A 21,955-nucleotide genomic window follows, 5' to 3' on the forward strand; every position below is an offset into this window, starting at 1 on the left:
TGAGCCCTCTGATCCTCCTTGTTCCTTGGGCATTCCCTTTTCCAATGACCGAATTTCTTACACAAAGCACATTGATCCTTGCCCAGTCGGGACAAGTCTTGTCTAGGCCCTCTTCCTCTTTCTTCCTGAATAACAGCCATTAATTTCCTTTGCCCTTGCCTATATCCTTCTTCTCTGTTACTAAATACCCTCCATGCTTCGTCCAACAATATTTCTAAATTCCTACTTTCTGTAGGGCGTAATTTCTGAAGTTTGCGCCCTATATCCCCTGTAGACTGACCCAAAAACAGGGAGACTAATTGTTGTATTCCTACCTCTGACCCAGGATCCAGCGGTGTGTTGCGGCGCATTATATCCCTCAGTCGATCCAGGAATTCGGATGGAGACTCGGAAGGACTCTGTTTAATTGCATATAAAGCTGACCAATTTATAGTTTTGGGGATTGCTCTCTCCATTCCTTTTATAATCCACTCCTGATACCCCTGCAATCTTCCATATGTGCAGATCTATTAGCATCCCACTTTGGGTCTTGGAGAGGGAAATATTCCTTAATGTCCCCTCCTGTGATCTTATAATGATCTTCAGCAAGGTTTCCTGCTGTTTTTAAAATCAGCTGTTTCTCTGTCTCAGTCATATATTCCAATAATAACTGTATATCCTTCCAATCAGGGTTATGCTGTTTCACAATAAATTGAAAATGCTTAGCTACAGTTATCGGATCTCTCCTATAATCTTTTGCAACCTTTTTCCATTCCCCTAGGTCAGCAGTAGAAAAGGGTACTTTGATTAGCATCGTCCCACCCTCTGGCCCCACCGCTTCTCGGAGAGGTGCTTGTAAAGCTGTTGAGGCAATTTTCTTCCTAGTACGGGAGGATACAGGACTGCTCGGGGGGGTCGGAGTTCTATCCGAGTCTGCATCCTGTTCCTGTGGTCGAGGGGGAGGCTTAAACAAATCAGTTAGATCTTGTTCTGGTACCTGATGAATTTTATTTGTCTTTGTACATCTTTGTCCAATACTACATGCCGAACAACACCGCCTCAGTTTACCTCTAAGCTCAACCTTGTTGTTCTCTCGCTCAAGTGCAAGCACCATGGGGTCCTGTGGGGGTACCATTCCACAGTCCCTTTGCCACTCCGGATGATTTCGGAGGGTGAAAAACATGTCTGCATACGAAACCTCATCCCATTTTCCTTCTCTCCTTAAAAACAGCATTAGTTGTAATAGAGTATTATAATCTAGTGATCCATTAAGTGGCCACTTAGCATCACTTTCCAACTTATACAACGGCCACCACTGATTGCAGTATTTAATAAGGTTCTTTTTACTTTCCGTACCTCCGGTCCCAACAATATCTTTCCAGTGGGCAATTACACAACCCAGAGGACTTTTCCTTGATATTCCTCCTTGATTGTTTCCCATTTTATAACTCCTCCTAATGATTCTTAAGTTTGATTTTGGCTTCTCCTTTTAATAAGCTTCCATGCAAATTGTTTCTTACACTTCTTTTACAGTCTTCCCCAGTTTTCCTCCCACGCGTCCCAAATTTCTGGAATTAAATTTTCCTTTACACACCAATCTCAGTATTTTGGATTCTTAGTGAGCTCTTTCCCAATCATAAAGGTGTGGAATTTGGAGAAAACACTCAAGGCAGTCTGGTTTCTGTCTGCTAGATGTACAGTACCAGCTTCTCCCACAAGATTTACACTTCAACAAAACCCAAGCCGGATGCTAATTATTATATAGTCCAGTTGTAAGCCCACATACAAAGCAAGAAATCACCCCTATTAATACGTAAAGACATTCACACATTAACAAACATACATACACCTATAAATTTCAACATATCATTTCCACACACCCACATAAAATCTTTAACATAAATTTCCAAACATTTACATCATACAAGCATCGCTCCAGTTGACAACCTTCAGCAGCTGCAAAAAATAAACCAAGTGCAATTGCGAGGGGGTCCACTTACCCCATAAACCAAGCGCAATTGCGAGGGGGTGCGCTTACCCTTCTCCTGCCTCTTATATACCAGTCATCGACAGGTCCGTCCTGGCTCCCAATACTGGGATGCAGCAGTCACCCCGGATTTGCTCGATCTACCCCCAAGATCGCTAGCGGCCGCTCTATCGGTCAGCAAATCCCCCCATACAGGGTACCCTCCTCCCATACGGGGACTATGCTGCACGCCAGACGTCTCTGCGCGATTTACTAGTTGTTTCGGCCCGTACTTTTACAGGCTCCCCTTGTAAAACATACCGTTTGGTCCGCGGCTTCAGGAGGTTGTTGTCTGCTCCCGCGGTGAGCGGCTGGCAGCGGAGGCTCCTCCGAGGAAAGTGCTCGGGGCGCGCCTAGGGGCGTCCGCTCCGCAGTCGGTCCCGCAGCCGAGCAGAGAGTCTCCTGCCTGGCTCGCCAAACTGACATGCGGAAAACAGACTCCACAATCAGTGAGATTGTAAAGTAGGTATGTTCATTCAGCGCTGGGCGGCACGGGGGGTAGTCCCACCAAAGTCGTGCGTGCCCGACTCGGCAGTTCGCCTCAAGTTTATACAGTCAGGTATTACATATTCACAATACGCCTATACATATGCATGACCTATCCCCGCTTCATATTAAAATTTGCTCTGAGAGGTCATTTCCATAGTCCCCTCCCAACTGCGCCTGCGCAGGGCCTCTTTATGGTGGTCGTCTGGTGGTCGCAGAGATGAAGATAGATGACTCCTCTTTGTCACCGCTAGTAACCTTTTTCCTTGCGCAGGCTCAGTGATTTCTTGGTATTCACCCAAGCTGCAAGACCAGTCTTAGCTGGCTCTTGGGGCCTGCTCCTGCTTCTTATCAAGGACTGTCTTTACCTCATTGGCTGGTTCTTGGGACCAGCTCTTCTTATCAAGGACTGTCTCTACCTCAGCTAATTTCAACAATGTAAGCACTAAACATCATCTTTCACCCCCCTTTATTATGTCTACTGAGATTCTTTTGACTCCCCTTGTCTCAATACCACTTCCTTACTGTTTCTTGTTGAGCTACTCCTGCGGGGGGAGGAGTTCCAGCCAATATTGGTTTCAGGATCTTAAAGGGTCCTCGCAAGATAATGGGCTGCTGTCGTATAATTCTCTCGGCTTCCTGTAAGGCTAGGTTAACCACAAAGAGTCCTTTCTCCCAAACTGAATACTATTTTTCAGCATCCTTAAAGCTACATGAGAAAAAACCTATAGGACGAGTAGGACCTTCAGGTCCACACTGCCACATATGTATAGATAACCCATGAATTGCAAAACCCCATTCTATGAGGAGTGGGTCTGTTGGATGTATCGGCCCTAGGGCCTGGTAAATCCCTGCTTCAAAAATTAATAATTTCAGAGCCTCTTCATGGACAGGTGTCCAGTCCCAAGCAGTTCTTTTACGGGTTAAATCATATAAAGGGTGAGCTATGATAGAAAAGTTGGGGATGTGTTTTCTCCAGAACACTAACAAGCCTAGGGCATGCTGCAATTCTTTCTTATTTTCAGGCATTTTTACTTGTTCGAGGGTGGACAAGGTTTCGGGAGGTATGCACACAGTCCCTCCTTTCCACCAGATACCTAAAAATTTTACTTCAGGTGATGGGAGTTGCACCTTTTTGGCAGGAATTTGGAGCCCTAAATTCTCTAAGTGATTAATGATTTCTCTCTGGGTTTGTCCCACCGCAGTGGTTTCTGGTCCTCCAATTAGCACATCATCAATATATTGATATACTTTTACTCCATCTTTAGGAGTGATCTGATTTAGTTCCTGGGACAATGCATAGTGAGCAATGGTTGGCGAGTGGCAATAGCCTTGGGGGAGCCGTGTAAATGTGTATTGTACCCCTTCCCAGGTAAAGGCAAAGCGGTCCCTATCTGCTTCTTGCAAGGGAACCATAAAGAACATGTCTTTCACATCAATGGTTGCTAAAATCTGGTGACCCTGTTCTTGTATGGTTGCAATTAATTCTGCTATACTGGGGACTGCAGCTGTTAACGGGCCAGTATTGGCGTTCAAGCATCGATAGTCAGTTGTCAATTGCCACTTCCCATTTGGCTTGTGGACCGGCCATACTGGAGAATTATAGGGTCAGTGCATAGGAATAACTATCCCCTGTTCCTGTAACTCAGTTATCACTGAAGCGATACCTTCCCTTGCTCCCAAAGGCAAAGCATAAGGTTTGACATTAACTATTTTTGAAGGTGGGAGAGTTGGTGCCGACTGCAAAAGCCTCACAGAGATTGCGGGACACCCAAATTTCCATTCTCTTCCTTTAGAGTCTACCCACGACTGGCCCTTTAAGAGGTCGAGTCCTAGAATATTGGTGGGTAGAGGACCTAGTATCATAGTAACCTCAACGGGGGACAAATCCCCTGGCAGCCAGCATTTAACTTTAGCTGTCAGCTGCGGTTGGGAGCTTCTGAAAACGTCTGTGACCCATATCTGCTTCTTATCTGCAATTATTCCATTGCAGTTAGCAACATCCGCCTGGAGTGCTGACATCTAAGCACTCGTATCAACTAAAAAAGTTACCGGGGTCTTAAAGGGACCAAGGGGAAAAGTAATCAACAGGTCTCTGTCTTATTTTCAGTGAGCCTCCTTAAATAAACCCACTGGCCGTCCCCCGGCTCACTTACTGGGAATGGCATGTCTAGTTTCCCATCCTGCGGACAGTCATACCTTCCTCTGGGGCAATAGGCGTTTGGGGAGTGGGAGTTGCCAGCAACTGCGGATTCGCTCCCTTATTGCCCCAAGCATCTAACTCAGTATGGGGAGGCTCCTTGTTCTTGTTTTCCACCTGTCGTGGTTTCAGCCCAGCCGGTAACAAAGGACCACGCAGCCGCTCGCTCACTCCTCCCGCCCCCCTCCGGTGGGATAGGGAGGAGACGGAGGAGAGAAAAGAAAAAAAAAAAACCTGGAACCTCGAGAGTTGAGATAAAGGCAGTTTACTGGGACACAAAAAAAAGGTTACAACAACAACAACGGTACTAATGAAAGAGTATACAAAAGGAGTGATGCACAGTGCAACTGCTCACCACCTGGGACCCGACGCTCTGCCACTTCCCCCACCGAAAGTAGAGACCACCCCCCGGCCCGCTCCCCATTTATATACTGAGCATGATGTCACATGGTATGGAATAGCTCCTTGGCTAGTTCAGGTCAGCTGCCCCGGCTATGCCCCCCACCTCCCAGGTTCCTGTAAAAATTAACTCTATCCCAGCTGAACCCAGGACACCATCCTAGGACCAACTTTTCTAGGACAGAGGTGGGCATGCCATCCATCACATCCCGGGGAATTCCCTTTTCTATCCCTTCTGCCCACAACAAATTCCGCTGACCCCCATACAGCTTTTTGGTGTTTGCAGTCTTAGATGGGGGAGGTCAGCCAGGTCCTTCTATTCGGCAGATAGCAGGCTTAGCCCTGCTTTCTTCCCTTGTGAGATCCATTCTCCGGCCATAGTTAATCAATTCCTGTGCCACTTCTCCCCAGGTCAGGGCCCCTCCTGCATTCCGCCTGCCTCCTCTAGGTGCTATCGCATTGCGTAATCTATCCTGCAGCTGGACGGCATATAATTTCAAATAATCTGGTAAACCTCAGATTAGAGGAGTCATTCTATAGGGATTGGCATTTAACAACATCGGAGAGGGCTGTTGTGGCACTAATCGCCTATCATGCATTAATTGGAGACAAGCAGTTTTCTGTAAGCTCTCGGTTAACTGATTTATAGAAGGGGTGTCTATCCGTGTTGGTTCTCCTCGTTCCATTTGGTCTATTCCCCCTGCCCAGTAAGCTGCCCACTGCGTCAGAGACCACAGTTCCCTAGGATCATCGGTAGTTAGGAACACTCCCGGCCCCCAGTATCCTTGGGCTTCATCTTCTAACAATAAAATCCGGTCGCCACCGGTTAATGACACCCTCCACACATATTCTGTTTCGGTCTCCTTTGCTAGTCAGATATACTTTTCCTGAATTTTAGATAATTCAGTGGCGGAATATGGTATTGTCTTAATGGTCATGTGTGGTGCTCCACCATTTTGGCCATTGTCTATGGTTTCTGTCTTAATTAATGGCCTCATTGCTATCCCTTCATCCTCAGGGCAAAAAAATTTTCTGGTACATTCTAACTCTTGATTTGGGTATAAAGATTTTTGCTGTTTCACCTGAACTACCTCTAGACCTTCCAGGTCTAAGTCCGGGTCGGATCATTCATCCACCTCGGCTCGCAGAATTCTTTCCCGATCTAATGTGTCAGACAAAGTGGCATGAAGCCGCTGCGTTGTATTACGCTCAGCAGTTAGCTGATCTTGCAGGACTTTAACTAAATCCTGCAGGGACTGAATCTTCTCCTTATCTGCCTGCTCAGCTCTCATTGTTTCCTGTCTGTCTTCCTGGGCTGCTATGAGTGCAGCCCCTAAAACTGCACACACTACAGCCTTCCCTTTCCCCAGGCAAAACCTGCCTTCTTTTGCTAGCTTCTCAATTCTTCCTACGATGGCTTTTGGGTCGTGCCAGTGGTCTCATGCCCAGACTACTCCTTGTGGGGAAGGGTGGGCTTTATATGCAATTAGCTTCTCTAAAACAGGGGAACAGTAAGACACAGAGGTTTCCCGGATCACCATGTCTGCCACTGCTCGGATCCCTCCCAACTTATTGTTGAGAGATCCTTCCCAGATCCTCCCTGCCTGTTCTCCGAGTGGAGGTCTGTTATCCCATTAGAATCTCCCTTCCAACAAGGGAAATCCCCTATAGGCAGTTAGCCTCTCTAAAACAGGGGAACAGTTAGACACAGATATTTCCTGGGTCTCTATGCCTGCCACTGCTCGGATCTCTCCCGACTTATTGTTGAGAGATCCTTCCCAGATCCTCCCCGCCCGTTCTCCGAGTGAAGGTCTGGTATCCCATTAGAAACTCCCCTCCAACAAGGGAAATCCTGTCTGTGACACCAATTAAGATGTCGCATCCCAAAGTTGGAGTGACTCAGGTTCATGGATTTCCTTTGTCAGAATTAAGGTGAAACGACACCAGGGGAGTTCAAACAACAATCAACTTACATATATTCAACCTAGCTAACCTTGCCCAAGTACAAGTGAACTTATCAATATGAACCTTGCATCATGTCATTAAGATGCTGTTTGAAAAGAGAAGGGAGGTGTAGAAAAAGAAATGGAAAAAGGAACATGAAACTGTGTCAGAAGGAGAGCCCTCCCGTTGAGTCACGAGGTTCAGAGCAGACCCCCTTGCTTTCTGGACTCCTTCTCAAAGAGGAGCCCAGGGGCAGCTAGATCCACTCCTAGCCTCAGACTTGGTCAACGGTTTATGTTTAAAAGGATGAGGTGTAGGGACTGTGGAAAAGAGAGAGGGAAAAGAGGGAGAGAGAGAAAAAGAGAAAGAAAAAAGAAAGAGAAAGAAAGAAAGGAAGGAAGAAAGAAGAAAAGGGTTTCACCAGTCCTGGGTCCAGCCAGCGTAGAGATCCAGTTCCGGAGGGCACGTGCTGAGAACTCATTCTCCCTTCTTTTATACTGTGTTAGTTGATGGTCTCGACATGCGCAGTTCACGTTCCCGGGGTTCTCTGGAATCGGTTGGTGAGCTTTGGGGGAGGGGTTCATTGGGGAGTTGCCTCTCTTTCCCTGCTGGCATGACCGCTTAAGATAGAAGCACAGTCCCATCCTCCGTGGGGCCCTGTGACAGACTGAAAGAGTTAATGTCTCAAACATTGTGGTGGGGCAAGTTCTGCTTAAAGACAAACCCTGCACAGCAGGGAACCAAGGTGAAAAGCCCATCAGCTCAGACATCAGCAACAGGAGGGGGAGGGCATGCTGGAGGGTGGGCAGCTCCCTGTTCTGATCCAAAGATCAAACAGTGGCCATGTGTCACGGTCCACTCGGTGGACTCGTGATGGTTCATTTGCTACGATCTCGAAAGTGCAAAATTAAGGTGACCAACACCAAAGGGGATAGCAGTAATCACACAGTAAAACTTTATTGTATTGCCTGTGAGGAGACACGTGATAGTTAGAGATGGATGAAAGAAAGGAGAAAAGTAAAGTAAAGTTTAGAGAGAGGAGAAAGAGAGGTTATAGCTACCGCCGCTGATCTCACGACGTCCTAACGGTCCCGGGTCCAGCTGATGCTGCATCGTCGATCGTCGTGGTCCTTGGTGGGGAAGCTTCAAACTTCCGTTGTTCAGAAGTCATCTTTTATGCTTAGTAACACACCTTGCTCCACCTCTGCCTCAGGAGTCTCTGCCCTTCTCAGAATACAATTATCATATCTCCGCCCTTCTCAAGCGAGGCTATTATGCAGGCGCGGGGTCAGTGTCCGAGGCGTGGTAAGTCTTGGAGGTGGGCAGCCTTCAACCAGGAGGTGTGTTTTGGTATTATAATGAAGCCAAGTTCGTCTAAAGTTCATGATTTCTTCATCGATGTTATGGCAACAGTTGCAATCCATCCTTTTTGACAGTAGCTATGCAGTTATCTCTAACGGTTCCAGCCAGGTACCTTCCAGGAACCTTGTACTGCACATTCCATCCTTGGGACCGGCCGCTGCGCTCCAAACAGGCCGTTGTCAGGTAGCGTACTGTTCATGTTCCTGATGACAATGTTGAGACAATGCTGATTTTCTGACCGACTCTTACACCACCCCGTGGCTCAACATGGTCATCAGGACGTCAGGACCGCTTGGTGGTAGCATGATAAAGGAGAGGAAAAAGAAAAGGAAAAAGAAAAGAGAGAGAAAGAGAAGGAGAGAAGATAGAAAGGCAATTACAGTGGTATCAATTACAATCAAAACTGTTTATCAATTGATTTGGGGATATCCACATTGGATGGGACATCAAGCATATTATATGCGTTCAATATAGACATCAAACGTGTTAACCGATTCATCATTCTCCAGGCTATGGCATACAATACTGCTGACAAAGCCAAACTGATCAAAACCAATATCAAGAGAACCATGATGGGGGTGACACAACGTGTTCAGGATGCCTGTAGCAGTAGGTGACCATCCGAAAAGTGTGTCCCACCATCTATGTTCTGCATCCTTTTGCACTCTTTCTAAAACTCGGTGTATTTCTTTCACATCATGATGAACAGTTATTAAGGTTTTCTGTCCATTTTCCCTAATTTTTTCCAAAATCTCAACCAAATCCTTGTGTTGTAATAACTGTTTTACCAAAGTGAGATTCATTCCAATGGGTATAGGCAACAATTCATCAATCAACATATAGTTAGATTGCAAAAGTTGGTGAGATGTGACTGGGGCCGAATAAGAAAAGTCACATCCGACAATCTTAGTAAAATTACAAACACAGAAATTTGAATGATTTTTAGTCTCTACAACTACCTCATCTACAGATAGAGAGTCACAAACAGTCCTCAAACATACACAGCCTTTGCCGATATATATGAGTACTGTTTCAGGGTTTTCATTAGGATGAATCTCAAAATGACAGATATTTTGTTCAGTATCTAAACAAATATCTTGCGCCTCAATTGCATTACCTTCACAAACAAATCCTTGTTGTTCTCGTACAATGCAAGATTCCAAATTAACAGTTTGCCATTTTTCATCCACCTTTCGGGCCCATACTGTATGCTCAGAAGGATAGAGTATAGTTCCGTTGTGGTTCAACCCTAATGCAATAATGGGATAAATTGGGTATATGGTAGCATTATATATAGTAAGCACAAAAATTGTAGCTAGGTTTGTAACGGGATCATAAGTAAAGTTCACCAGGTTCCACCAGGATTGGAGTTCCTTCTCGAAATCAGTGGCACTGTCCCAAATTATTTTCCAAATTTCAGTGGGGAGAATACCTTCTTCACCTTCTCTTATAATTGAGGCGGTGTCGTGGTTTAACCCCAGCCAGCAACTAAGCACCACGCAGCCGCTCACTCACTCCCCCCCCATCCAGTGGGATGGGGGAGAGTATCAGGAAAAGAAGTAAAACTCCTGGGTTGAGATAAGAACGATTTAATAGAACAGAAAAGAAGAGACTAATAATGATAATGATAACACTAATAAAATGACAACAGTAGTAATAAAAGGATTGGAATGTACAAATGATGCGCAGGGCAATTGCTCACCACCCGCCGACCGACACCCAGCCAGTCCCCAAGCGGCGAATCCCTGCCCCCCCACTTCCCAGTTCCTAAACTAGATGGGACGTCACATGGTATGGAATACACTGTTGGCCAGTTTGGGTCAGGTGCCCTGGCTGGGCATGAGAAGCTGAAAAATCCTTGACTGTAGTCTAAACACTACTGAGCAACAACTGAAAACATCAGTGTTATCAACATTCTTCACATACTGAACTCAAAACATAGCACTGTACCAGCTACTAGGAAGACAGCTAACTACATCCCAGCTGAAACCAGGACAGTATCCACCCCTTATTCTATACCATTGACGTCATGCTCAGTTCCCATACCTTTAGTTACATTCTGATCAATCATCACCACCTTTCCATCCCTTTGAGACATATGAACAATGATATATATATATATAAGTATACACACACAGAGATATCAGTTCTTTAGTTCTTTATGTTCATAAAATGTTTGTTGAGTTCATTTAGTTTCCGACTCTGGGCTCCATCTGTCATACCAGTCTGTCTGGGCAGGAGGGATGGTGCAAAGTCCTCTCAGTCGGTAGAGCAGAATTGGGCTTCAGTGCGGTGTGACGAGCAGATGACATTTGGCGCAGCAGGAGGATGGTGTGCACCGTTGGATTGTTGCATGCTGGAGTCAGTTCTGGTTCCACCTCTACTGCGCTTTGCTCAGTTTTATCACAGTTCTTTCTTGCTTGATCCAAGTGATTCTTACTATAGTACTATGGATATAGCATATAACAATTATAGTAATGATAACATACAGTAGCAGGGTTATATAGCAACTAATATCATACAGTTTAATTCTGGCTATTTTCACCTAAAATCAAATCCCCTTGAGGCACACATCGGACTTCCCCATCTTTTCGCATCACCCACCAAGTGCACCCAGGCCCTTGAGCAAAAGCAATCCCACGAATGGGTTTACCTTTGCCTGAGGCAGGAGTAACCCAGACTGTTTTCCCTAACATGTTTTTCATGTGCACTACAGGGACTTTATCTCCTTCTACAGTATGTAAAAATTCTGATTGGGCAGGGCCACTCTGATTGGCAGATCCTCTGGTGTTGACTAACCAGGTGGCTTTTGCTAAATGTGTATCCCAATGTTTGAAAGTTCCGCCCCCCATTGCTCTCAATGTAGTCTTTAACAGTCCATTGTATCGCTCAATTTTCCCAGAGGCTGGTGCATGATAGGGGATATGATACACCCACTCAATGCCGTGCTCTTTGGCCCAGGTGTCTATGAGGTTGTTTCGGAAATGAGTCCCATTGTCTGACTCAATTCTTTCTGGGGTGCCATGTCGCCACAAGACCTGCTTCTCAAGGCCCAGGATAGTGTTCCGGGCAGTGGCATGGGGTACAGAATATGTTTCCAGCCATCCGGTGGTTGCTTCCACCATTGTAAGCACATAGTGCTTGCCTTGGCGAGTTTGTGGGAGTGTGATATAGTCAATCTGCCAGGCTTCCCCAAATTTATATTTCAGCCATCGCCCTCCATACCACAGGGGCTTTAACCGCTTGGCTTGCTTAATTGCAGCACATGTTTCACATTCATGGATAACCTGCGCGATAGTGTCCATGGTCAGGTCCACCCCTCGATCTCGAGCCCATCTATATGTTGCATCTCTTCCCTGATGGCCTGAAGTATCATGGGCCCATCGAGCCATAAATAGCTCACCCTTATGTTGCCAGTCCAGGTCCACCTGAGACACTTCAATCTTGGCGGCCTGATCCACCTGTTCATTGTTTCGATGTTCTTCAGTGGCCCGACCCTTGGGTACGTGAGCATCTACATGACGTACTTTTACAACCAGATTCTCTAGCCGGGACGCAATATCTTGCCACAGCGTGGCAGCCCAAATGGGTTTACCTCTGCGCTGCCAGTTGCTCTGCTTCCATTGCTGTAACCACCCCCACAGGGCATTTGCCACCATCCATGAGTCAGTATAGAGATAGAGCACTGGCCACTTTTCTCTTTCAGCAATATCTAACGCTAGCTGGATGGCTTTCACCTCTGCAAACTGACTCGATTCACCCTCTCCTTCAGCAGTTTCTGCAACTTGTCGTGTAGGACTCCATACAGCAGCTTTCCACTTTCGATGCTTTCCCACAATGCGACAGGATCCGTCAGTGAACAGGGCATATTGCCTCTCATTTTCTGGCAGTTTATTATACAGCGGGGCTTCTTCAGCACGTGCCACCTCCTCCTCTGGCGACATTCCAAAATCTTTGCCTTCTGGCCAGTCCGTGATCACTTCTAAAATTCCTGGGCGACTGGGGTTTCCTATGCGAGCCCGTTGTGTGATCAGTGCGATCCACTTACTCCACGTGGCATCAGTCGCGTGATGTGTAGAGGAGACCCTCCCTTTGAACATCCAGCCCAGCACTGGTAGTCGGGGTGCTAAGAGGAGCTGTGTCTCAGTACCAACCACTTCTGAGGCAGCTCGAACTCCTTCATACGCTGCCAATATCTCTTTTTCAGTTGGAGTATAGCGAGCCTCGGATCCTCGATATCCTCGACTCCAAAACCCCAGGGGTCGGCCTCGGGTCTCCCCAGGTGCTTTCTGCCAGAGGCTCCAGGTAGGGCCATTCTCCCCCGCTGCAGTATAGAGCACATTTTTGACATCTTGTCCTGTCCGGACTGGTCCAAGGGCTACGGCATGAACAATCTCCCGTTTAATTTGTTCAAAGGCTTGTTGTTGTTCAGGGCCCCATTTAAAATCATTCTTCTTCCGGGTCACTTGATAGAGAGGGCTTACAATCAAACTGTAATTTGGAATATGCATTCTCCAAAACCCCACGACACCTAAGAAGGCCTGTGTGTCCTTTTTATTAGTCGGGGGAGACATAGCTGCTATTTTATTAATCACATCCATTGGGATCTGATGACGTCCATCTTGCCATTTTATTCCCAAAAACTGGATCTCCTGTGCAGGTCCCTTGACCTTACTTTCTTTTATGGCAAAACCGGCTTTCAGAAGGATTTGGATTATTTTCTTCCCTTTCTCAAAGACTTCTTCTGCTGTGTTGCCCCATACGATGATGTCATCAATGTATTGCAGGTGTTCCGGAGCTTCACCTTTTTCCAGTGCAGTCTGGATTAGTCCATGGCAAATGGTGGGGCTGTGTTTCCACCCCTGGGGCAATCGATTCCAAGTGTACTGGACACCTCTCCAAGTAAAGGCAAATTGTGGACGACACTCTGCTGCTAGAGGGATTGAGAAAAACGCATTAGCAATGTCAATTGTGGCATACCACTTGGCTGCCTTTGACTCTAGCTCGTATTGAAGTTCTAGCATATCTGGAACGGCAGCACTCAGCGGTGGTGTAACTTCATTCAGGCCGCGATAGTCAACTGTTAGTCTCCACTCCCCATTAGACTTCCGCACTGGCCATATGGGACTATTAAAGGGTGAGCGGGTTTTGCTGATCACTCCTTGGCTCTCCAGTTGGCGAATCAACTTGTGGATGGGAATCAGAGAGTCTCGGTTGGTGCGATATTGCCGCCGGTGCACCGTCGTGGTAGCAATTGGCACTTGTTGTTCTTCAACCTTCAGCAACCCCACAATCGAAGGGTCTTGAGAGAGACCAGGCAGGGTAGACAGCTGTTCAGTGCCCTCCGTCTCCAAGGCAGCTATACCAAAAGCCCATCGATACCCCTTCGGGTCCTTAAAATACCCCCTCCTGAGATAGTCTATGCCAAGGATACACGGAGCCTCTGGACCAGTCACAATGGGGTGTTTCTGCCATTCATTTCCAGTTAGGCTTACTTCAGCTTCCAATACGGTTAATTCTTGGGATCCCCCTGTCACACCAGAAATACAAATGGATTCTGTCCCTTTATAACTTGATGGAATTAGAGTGCACTGTGCGCCGGTGTCTACTAGAGCATTATACTCCTGTGGGTCTGACGTGCCAGGCCATCGAATCCACACAGTCCAATAGACCCGGTTATCCCTTTCCTCCACCTGGCTGGAGGCAGGGCCCCTCTAATTCTGGTTAGAGTATTCAGTATTCACTTCTCGTAAAATTGGCTCAGAAGTCCCTTCAAGAGGATCGGAAATGAAATCAGCCCTTCTATTCTGTTTGGAAACTGGAGCGGCATTTTTCCTGGTAGAATCCCCTTTTGTGGTGGTTTTTCCTCGCAGTTCACGTACCCGTGCATTTAGGACCGAGGTAGGTTTTCCGTCCCATTTCCTCATGTCCTCTCCCTGATCACATAGGTAAAACCACAGGGCACCTCGCGGTGTGTACCTTCTATATTCTCTCTCTTGGGAAGAGGAGCGCTCACTCCTAATAGCTGAGACATTGGTCCTTACACGTGTGGAGTAGGACATATCCTCTTTGATTTGTTGGACATCCTCGGACAGCTTCTCCACAGCTGCAATGCAGGCTTGTAGGGAGGAGGAGAGATTTTCTTCGTATTGACGGAGTTGGCGAGCCACTTCCTCCACTGTCGGTGCCTCTTCATCCTTCCAGGCCATTATTGCCAATGCGTTGGCATAGGATGATGGTGCGCTCCGTACAAACTTCCGCCACATGGGTCGCGTGCATTGGACTTCGTCTGGATCTTTGGGTAATTGTGGGTTGTCCGGGTCATGATGGATCGTCTCTAGCACAGCTAATTCCCTCAGATATTGAATACCTTTTTCCATGGTGGTCCACTTGCTTGATTGACATATAACATCTTCCTTAAAGGGGTACCTTTCCTTCACACTTGACAGGAGTCGCCTCCAGAGGCTGATGGCTTGTGTCCCTCTTCCAATTGCCTTGTCAATGCCACCTTCCCTGGCAAGCGATCCCAGCTGCTTGGCTTCCCTACCTTCTAATTCCAAGCTATTAGCCCCATTGTCCCAGCATCGGAGGAGCCAGGTGATAATATGCTCACCTATACGGCGGCCAAAGTCTTTTCGCAGATCCCGCAGCTCACTCAAGGATAGGGACCGGGTTATTACCTCTGGTTCTGCCTCTTCCTCCGGTTCCCGTGATGACCCTGGTTCACCTTCATCCTTCGCTAAGCGAACTGATTTTTTTGTATATTTCTTTTTCTGTACGGGGGCAACTGATGCTGGTGCAGGTTGGTCCGCTGGTTCAGTTGCAGTATCGCTCACCGGGTTTTGGATAACTGCAGTGTCTGTCGCCGAGGTTTGGGTAGCAGCAGTGCTCGTCACTGGGGCTGGAGGGACTGCAGTGCCCGTTGCTGAGGTTTGGGTAGCTGCTGTACTCATTGCCGGGGCTGGAGGGGCTGCAGTGCCTGTTGTTGAGGTTTGGGTGGCCGCGGTGCTCACCATTTTGTTGTTAGGTCCAGAGACTTTCTCTTCCCCTTGAGGGTACTGAGTGGTGTCAAACAGGGCTCGATAGGCATGGGCCAGGCCCCAGCACGTTGCAGTGATTTGTATTTCTCTGGAACTGCCGGGGTGACAGCATACCTTTTCCAAATATTTTACTAGTTCTTCTGCATCCTGCACTTGTTCAGGGGTGAATTTCCAAAACGTCGGAGGTGCCCACTTTTCTAGGTATTTGCCCATACTACCCCACACACCCTGCCACTCATAATTATCCAGCCTTGGGGCACATCTCTGGGTGATCTTCTTAAATAGCTGTTTAACCTTAAACGAGAGCTGAACCACATTCAGAAGTATGCTAATTCCTAGCAGTAGGGCTAGGACCGTGCTAGTCCCAACATTCCAGGAGTATTCAAATTTTTCAAAATTCTCAAACACCATTGTAACTGGACCGAAGGAGAAAGGAGAGGGGAAGAAAGGTACCCCACCCACAGACTGGTTTTCCATGGAGGAAAGGTAAATGGTATAATTATTAATAGTTTCCCACAGATGGCTCCCGCAGTATAAAGGTGACAATGCTAAGTGCAAATACCGGATTAATCCCACAGCTGATGACTTTATCATACCATAAACCAGAGTTATACCATACATCAAAGCGAAAACCTTAATCCACCTCCCACGGATGATAAGCAGTAGAAGAGGAACTACATACAGCAAGCGAGGTGATACATAACAGAGCCTTAAAAACCAGAGCAACAACTCTAAGAATGCATAAATCAACATAATGAATGCTTAGGACAAATTTGTTTTAACAAGCTCTGGTCAGGTTTGTCGTTATCTCAACCCTTCGAGCCCCACGTTGGGCGCCAAAAGGACTGTCGTGGTTTAACCCCAGCCAGCAACTAAGCACCACGCAGCCGCTCACTCACTCCCCCCCCATCCAGTGGGATGGGGGAGAGTATCAGGAAAAGAAGTAAAACTCCTGGGTTGAGATAAGAACGATTTAATAGAACAGAAAAGAAGAGACTAATAATGATAATGATAACACTAATAAAATGACAACAGTAGTAATAAAAGGATTGGAATGTACAAATGATGCGCAGGGCAATTGCTCACCACCCGCCGACCGACACCCAGCCAGTCCCCGAGCGGCGAATCCCTGCCCCCACTTCCCAGTTCCTAAACTAGATGGGACGTCACATGGTATGGAATACACTGTTGGCCAGTTTGGGTCAGGTGCCCTGGCTGGGCATGAGAAGCTGAAAAATCCTTGACTGTAGTCTAAACACTACTGAGCAACAACTGAAAACATCAGTGTTATCAACATTCTTCACATACTGAACTCAAAACATAGCACTGTACCAGCTACTAGGAAGACAGCTAACTACATCCCAGCTGAAACCAGGACAGGCGGCTACCGACTGCATCCATATTTGAGCCTGGATACAACTGAGAGCCAAAGAGAGGTTATTTTGGATCACCCCAAGTGCGTCAGTAATCAATTCGTGGTCTCTTACATTTACCTTTTCCCATTTTGGTAATATATTTGACAACAGCCACTGGTTAGTCCCTAAAGCCAATAAAGAAGATCACAAAGGCTGTTGAAATTTAGCCAAATCACTAATTGAGGTAGCCAACTTGTTCATTATTACTTCCGAATCGATGCTATTTAAAACTCCCAATCCTGTTCCCAAAACACCGGTTAGGTCTTTCCGTGTTCTTCTCATGGGAAGAGTTCGTTTTTGCAGCCAGGTTGTCCATCCCTCGTAAGAAGTCTTTAGGAAAGGTGAGCAAGCTGGCTGAATGTCTGAAACATTGTTCTGCAACGACAATTCAACTTGCTTGAGAGACCATGCCGGGTTAAACAACATTTGTTGTAGGCCCGTATTTCTGATCACATATGGTCCAATTTCAAAGGTTTTTGGGCTAAGCATGACAATTGGTTGGGTAGTAGGTATTACAACGTCTATTTTAAATTCTCTCCAGTATTTAGTGTTATTTTTACCACACATAACTTTATAAGAGTATTGTACAGCAGTCAAATTTAGCCAACAGTCTAGGTTTTGATTTTTACACAAAAAAATAGGGCCATGTGGTCCAATTCCATAACTGTCTGTGGATTCAATGTGAGATTCAGTGATCAGTCTGCATCTTATTGTAATGTTATTTCCTTGTACCACTGTGAAAGAGGGTATAACTTCATCTTTGTCAGTTAGCGTGAAAAGGGTATCTATGCCATTGTGCGTGACTACTGCAACAAGCATCACTAGAGGCCTAGTTACAGCATTAATTTTGAATTTAAAAGTTAGGCCTGGTAGCCCTCCTGTTGGTGGATTAGATCGCCAATCGCACACCACATAGACTGACTTGGTCAAAGTGAAATTATACCAACAATCTCCTTGTTCCTTAATACAGGATTTGGTGATTTCAACATTAGTGGTACTTGGGTCTAGGGGGTAGTTACCGACATTCTTTTGACAGCAACACGTAATGAGAGAATCCTGTTTGTTACACCTCCATTCTGTAGTAGGACAGAGTTTCGCAGTGATGTTGGAACTAGGGTCCAATAGATTTCCAGAGATCGTAATTGAAGAGGCTTTCTCATGAAGAGATCCTTCCACCTTTCTGCATCCCACTTGGATTTTTTCTCCAATCATTCCAGTCAGGACACGGACCCAGTCTTTTTTGTCCCATTCCCCCCACTCAAGTGGGTGGTACACTTCAGAATCATGCATTACTACAGTGGCTAAGTTTGGGAGACGGTCTTTGGGATACTGTCCCATACTCCAAGTATACTGGACAATAGCTTGGGACCATGGCCATTCTGTATTCTTTTGGCTACAGATTAGTGGTGAGATACAAAAAAGGTACTACCAATCTAATTAAGTGATTCATATTTCATGCTGTTCTTGGCGTCCCTCGGAGTTCTTCTATAAAACAAAAAGAAACAAAACTTGCCTCTCTGAGGCAAAAGAGATTAATACTATACAGGAAAATTAAAATGATGGAATTATCCAGCGAGTATTTATCCGATGCTGCTTCCCTAGGGCATCAGATGCTACCCATGAGTATACATTCACTGGGGTTTTTAGTACCAGTGGCACACTTCCTACGGTGGGAAGTTTTACCAGGACAGGTTGTCCAGGAAAATGTGCTGGATTCTTAGAATCATCTGGTCCCTTTAATGAGGGAACTAGAGAGGGAGCCTTTGGGCAAAAGGCAGTAATTTTGGGGCATCCATTTACTTCCCATCTGTCGTTTACACCTTTGACAGCTTCCCATAGATGGGCATCCCAATTTCCCTCCTGTGGTTTCAAGAGTCATTTTAAGAGACCATTTGTTCTTTCTACAATTCCATTGGCCTGTGGATAGTATGGAGTGTGGAAGACCCATTTAATCCCTTCACTTCGTGCCCAATCCTGTACAATTTTGGCTGTGAAGTGGGAGCCATTGTCAGATTGTATTTCTTGTGGTTTTGGAAAAATTCCAAACCATCCATGCAGTGCTTTCACAGTTTTTTCTCCCGTAGCTCTGTTAAAAGCTTTGGCTTGGACTAGCCCTGATGTTATTTCCACTCCTACCAGCACTGTAATGAACGGGTTAACTTTGTTCATGAAATCGAGAAGGGGGAAGAGACATATTGAGAGTTAACATATGCCTTGTGTAATTAACAAAAACTTGCTTAAGTGATGCGTGAAGGTCACGGGTCACGGGAGGAAAGCAATGGCTATAACTTACTAGATAAGGGGGAGGAAAGCAATGGCTATAACTTACTAGATAAGGAGAGGAAGGACAACAGCTGCAATTAACAAAGACTATTTCTCCACATCAAAAGACATTCTACATCAAAGGATACTCATCCTTGAGAAAATTTACCGAATCTACATAGTAACAGACCTGCACAAGTGAGGAAAGAAGAAGCAGGACAAGGCGGAGACTTACAAGAAAGTGGGGTACATGAAATGTATATAAGGAATGTAACGGTAACATAAAGTTGCGGGCCTGTGGCGGAGCATTGCCTCCCCAGCCGCCCAGCGCTGTTTTGCTCTCTTATCGCTTGCTAATAAATTTGATTTTTTTGTCAATACAAATTGGCTCCTCCAATTTGTCACGAGCGTTTATAACAAGCACAAAGCGTTTTCCTCCTGATTTCTTAAAGGGGCCTATATAATCTACCTGCCAAGCATCCCACAAGCCTTTACCCTCTCTTAAATGCAGAGGGTCATCTTCTAAGGGGTGTCTTTCGAGTCGTGTACGGCACTGTTCACAGGCTGATATGCAGGTTTTACACATTTCCCTAGTGACAGGCTGTCCTGGGTTCAGCTGGGATAGAGTTAATTTTTACAGGAACCTGGGAGGTGGGGGGCATAGCCAGGGCAGCTGACCTGAACTAGCCAAGGAGCTATTCCATACCATGTGACATCATGCTCAGTATATAAATGGGGAGCGGGCCGGGGGGTGGTCTCTACTTTCGGTGGGGGAAGTGGCGGAGCGTCGGGTCCCGGGTGGTGAGCAGTTGCACTGTGCATCACTCTTTTTGTATATTTTTTCATTAGTACCGTTGTTGTTGTTGCAATTTCTTTGTGTTGTTCCAGTAAACTGCCTTTATCTCAACCCTCGAGGTTCCAGTTTTGGTTTTTTTTCTCTCCTCCATCTTCCCCCCTATCCCACCGGAGGGGGGCGGGAGGAGTGAGCGAGCGGCTGCGTGGTCCTTTGTTACCGGCTGGGCTGAAACCACGACACAGGCCAACCTCGGGCAAGGGCTTCACGATACAGATCTTTAGCTCTCGTATGTTTACATTTTATATGCAACCATTCTAACAAACGATCCCAATCTTCTGTGATCTGGTCCTTTTGTACAGGAGCTAGTCTTGCTAATTCATCAGCTTTGTTGTTCCATTCTCCTGCCGAGCCCCCATCTACTTGATGAGAAGCTACCCATCCCACAGCAAAGTTCCCTTGGCTAGCAATGCTCAGGATTTCTTGCCACTTGTCCTTTTGCCACACTGAAATTCTGTTAACCTCCCATCCATTTTGGTCCCAAAAAGGGAGCCATTCAGTACATCCTTTAAACACTGCATAGGAATCGGTATATATGTGGACAGGGGAAGCGGTTTGTGCTTCATGCTTGAAAACGCTCCATACTGCAATTAATTCTCCTACCTGAGCACTCCCTTCTCCCTCTGTTATTATCTGTTCATTAGTAGTAGTGTGGAGGGCTACTGCCCAGTATTGCCACACTTTTCCTTCTCACTTTGCAGAAGCGTCGGTAAACCAAGCATTCACTGACTGATCGTGGGAGAAAGGAGGGGCTACCTGAATAACTGAGATAGGTTTGTCTTGGCTGCCATCCAGGCTTTCTGTTTCTTGGATAGCTAAGTTTTTTAAAGCTCCTTCAGTCACTGAGAAAAGGTTACAATAGTGTTCGATCTGGGCATACCACTTTCGTACCGAGGCTCTCTGAGCCACCCCGTCAGGAGGGGGGGTCCCGTTAGTGACTGCTTTTATAACTTTGAACGGGCCTTTTAGCACGATTGGTTGCTGACATGTAATTTTCTCCACTTCTATGAGAGCCATGCTAACCACAAACAAACCTTTCTCCCATGCAGTATATCTCTTCTCAGCATCCTTAAAGCTGCGGGAGTAAAATCCTACAGGGCAGGTTGGACCCTCAGGACCACGTTGCCAAATGTGTACTGACAATCCTGTTGTGGCAAACCCCCATTCTACTTGAAAAGGGTCTGTAGGGTGGATAGGGCCAAGAGCCTGATGAGCTGTTGCTTCAAAAATTAACAATTGCATTGCTTCTTCCTGAGAAGCAGTCCATTCCCATTTGTCCCCTTTTCTCAGTAAATCGTAAAGAGGTCTGGCAATGATAGAAAAGTCTGGGATATGTTTTCTCCAGAATACCAATAACCCTAAAGCATGCTGCAAATCCTTTTTTGATTCAGGCATTTTAATCTGATCTAGAGAAGTGAGGGTGTCTGGTGGGATACATGTCATTCCCCCTTTCCACCAAATTCCCAAAATCTTTACTTCTTGTGAGGGTTTTTGGATCTTTTCTGGGGGAATTTGCAAACCCAAGTTCTCCAAATGAGAGTTTATGTTCTGTTGGGTTGCCCCCACCTCCTTTTCTTTATCTCCACCCACACCATGTCTGCAGGGAAGGAGAAGTTACTCCACAAATGACCCCCAAGCCCAAAGGCTCACAAATTGCTCAGTAGCCTGACGAGTTCAGGTGCCCGCTCAAAGGAGGGGGAAGGATGATAAAAGGACACAAACTGAAGCCCCAGGTGCGCAAGCCCACCGGGACTGGACCCCTCAGCTGATTGGACCCCTCGGCTGACTGGATCCCTTGGCTGACTGAACCAACGCTGGACCCAGGACCGGTGAAATCTTTCTCTCTTCCTTTTTCTCTCTCTGTCTTCCTCTCTCTTTTCTTTTCCCTTTCCACATTTCCTACACCTCATCCGTTTCAAGACATAAACCGTTGACCAAGTCTGGGACTAGGAGTGAATCCAGCCGCCCCTGGGCCCTTCTCTGAGGAGG

At 46.4% G+C, this 21,955-nt stretch overlaps 1 protein-coding gene, 1 long non-coding RNA gene and 1 pseudogene across 2 annotated transcripts in view; all 3 read right to left on the bottom strand.

Annotated features, from left to right (window-relative positions):
- The window catches only part of LOC138683379 (uncharacterized), a 224,933-nt gene that overhangs the window by 43,675 nt on the left and 159,303 nt on the right, over positions 1 to 21,955 (bottom strand). The gene's annotated exons all lie outside the window — the stretch shown is intronic.
- LOC138683611 (uncharacterized) lies at positions 8,852 to 9,922 on the bottom strand. The gene is made up of 2 exons (XM_069775596.1): positions 9,912 to 9,922; positions 8,852 to 9,842 (listed from the first exon to the last, which is right to left on the bottom strand). The coding sequence occupies exons 1-2, from the start codon at positions 9,920 to 9,922 to the stop codon at positions 8,852 to 8,854; spliced, it is 1,002 nt and encodes a 333-aa protein (XP_069631697.1).
- Positions 16,750 to 17,562, bottom strand: LOC138683613 (uncharacterized; annotated as a pseudogene).

This window comes from Haliaeetus albicilla, chromosome W, assembly GCF_947461875.1.
Source record: "Haliaeetus albicilla chromosome W, bHalAlb1.1, whole genome shotgun sequence".
NCBI lineage: Eukaryota > Metazoa > Chordata > Aves > Accipitriformes > Accipitridae > Haliaeetus > Haliaeetus albicilla.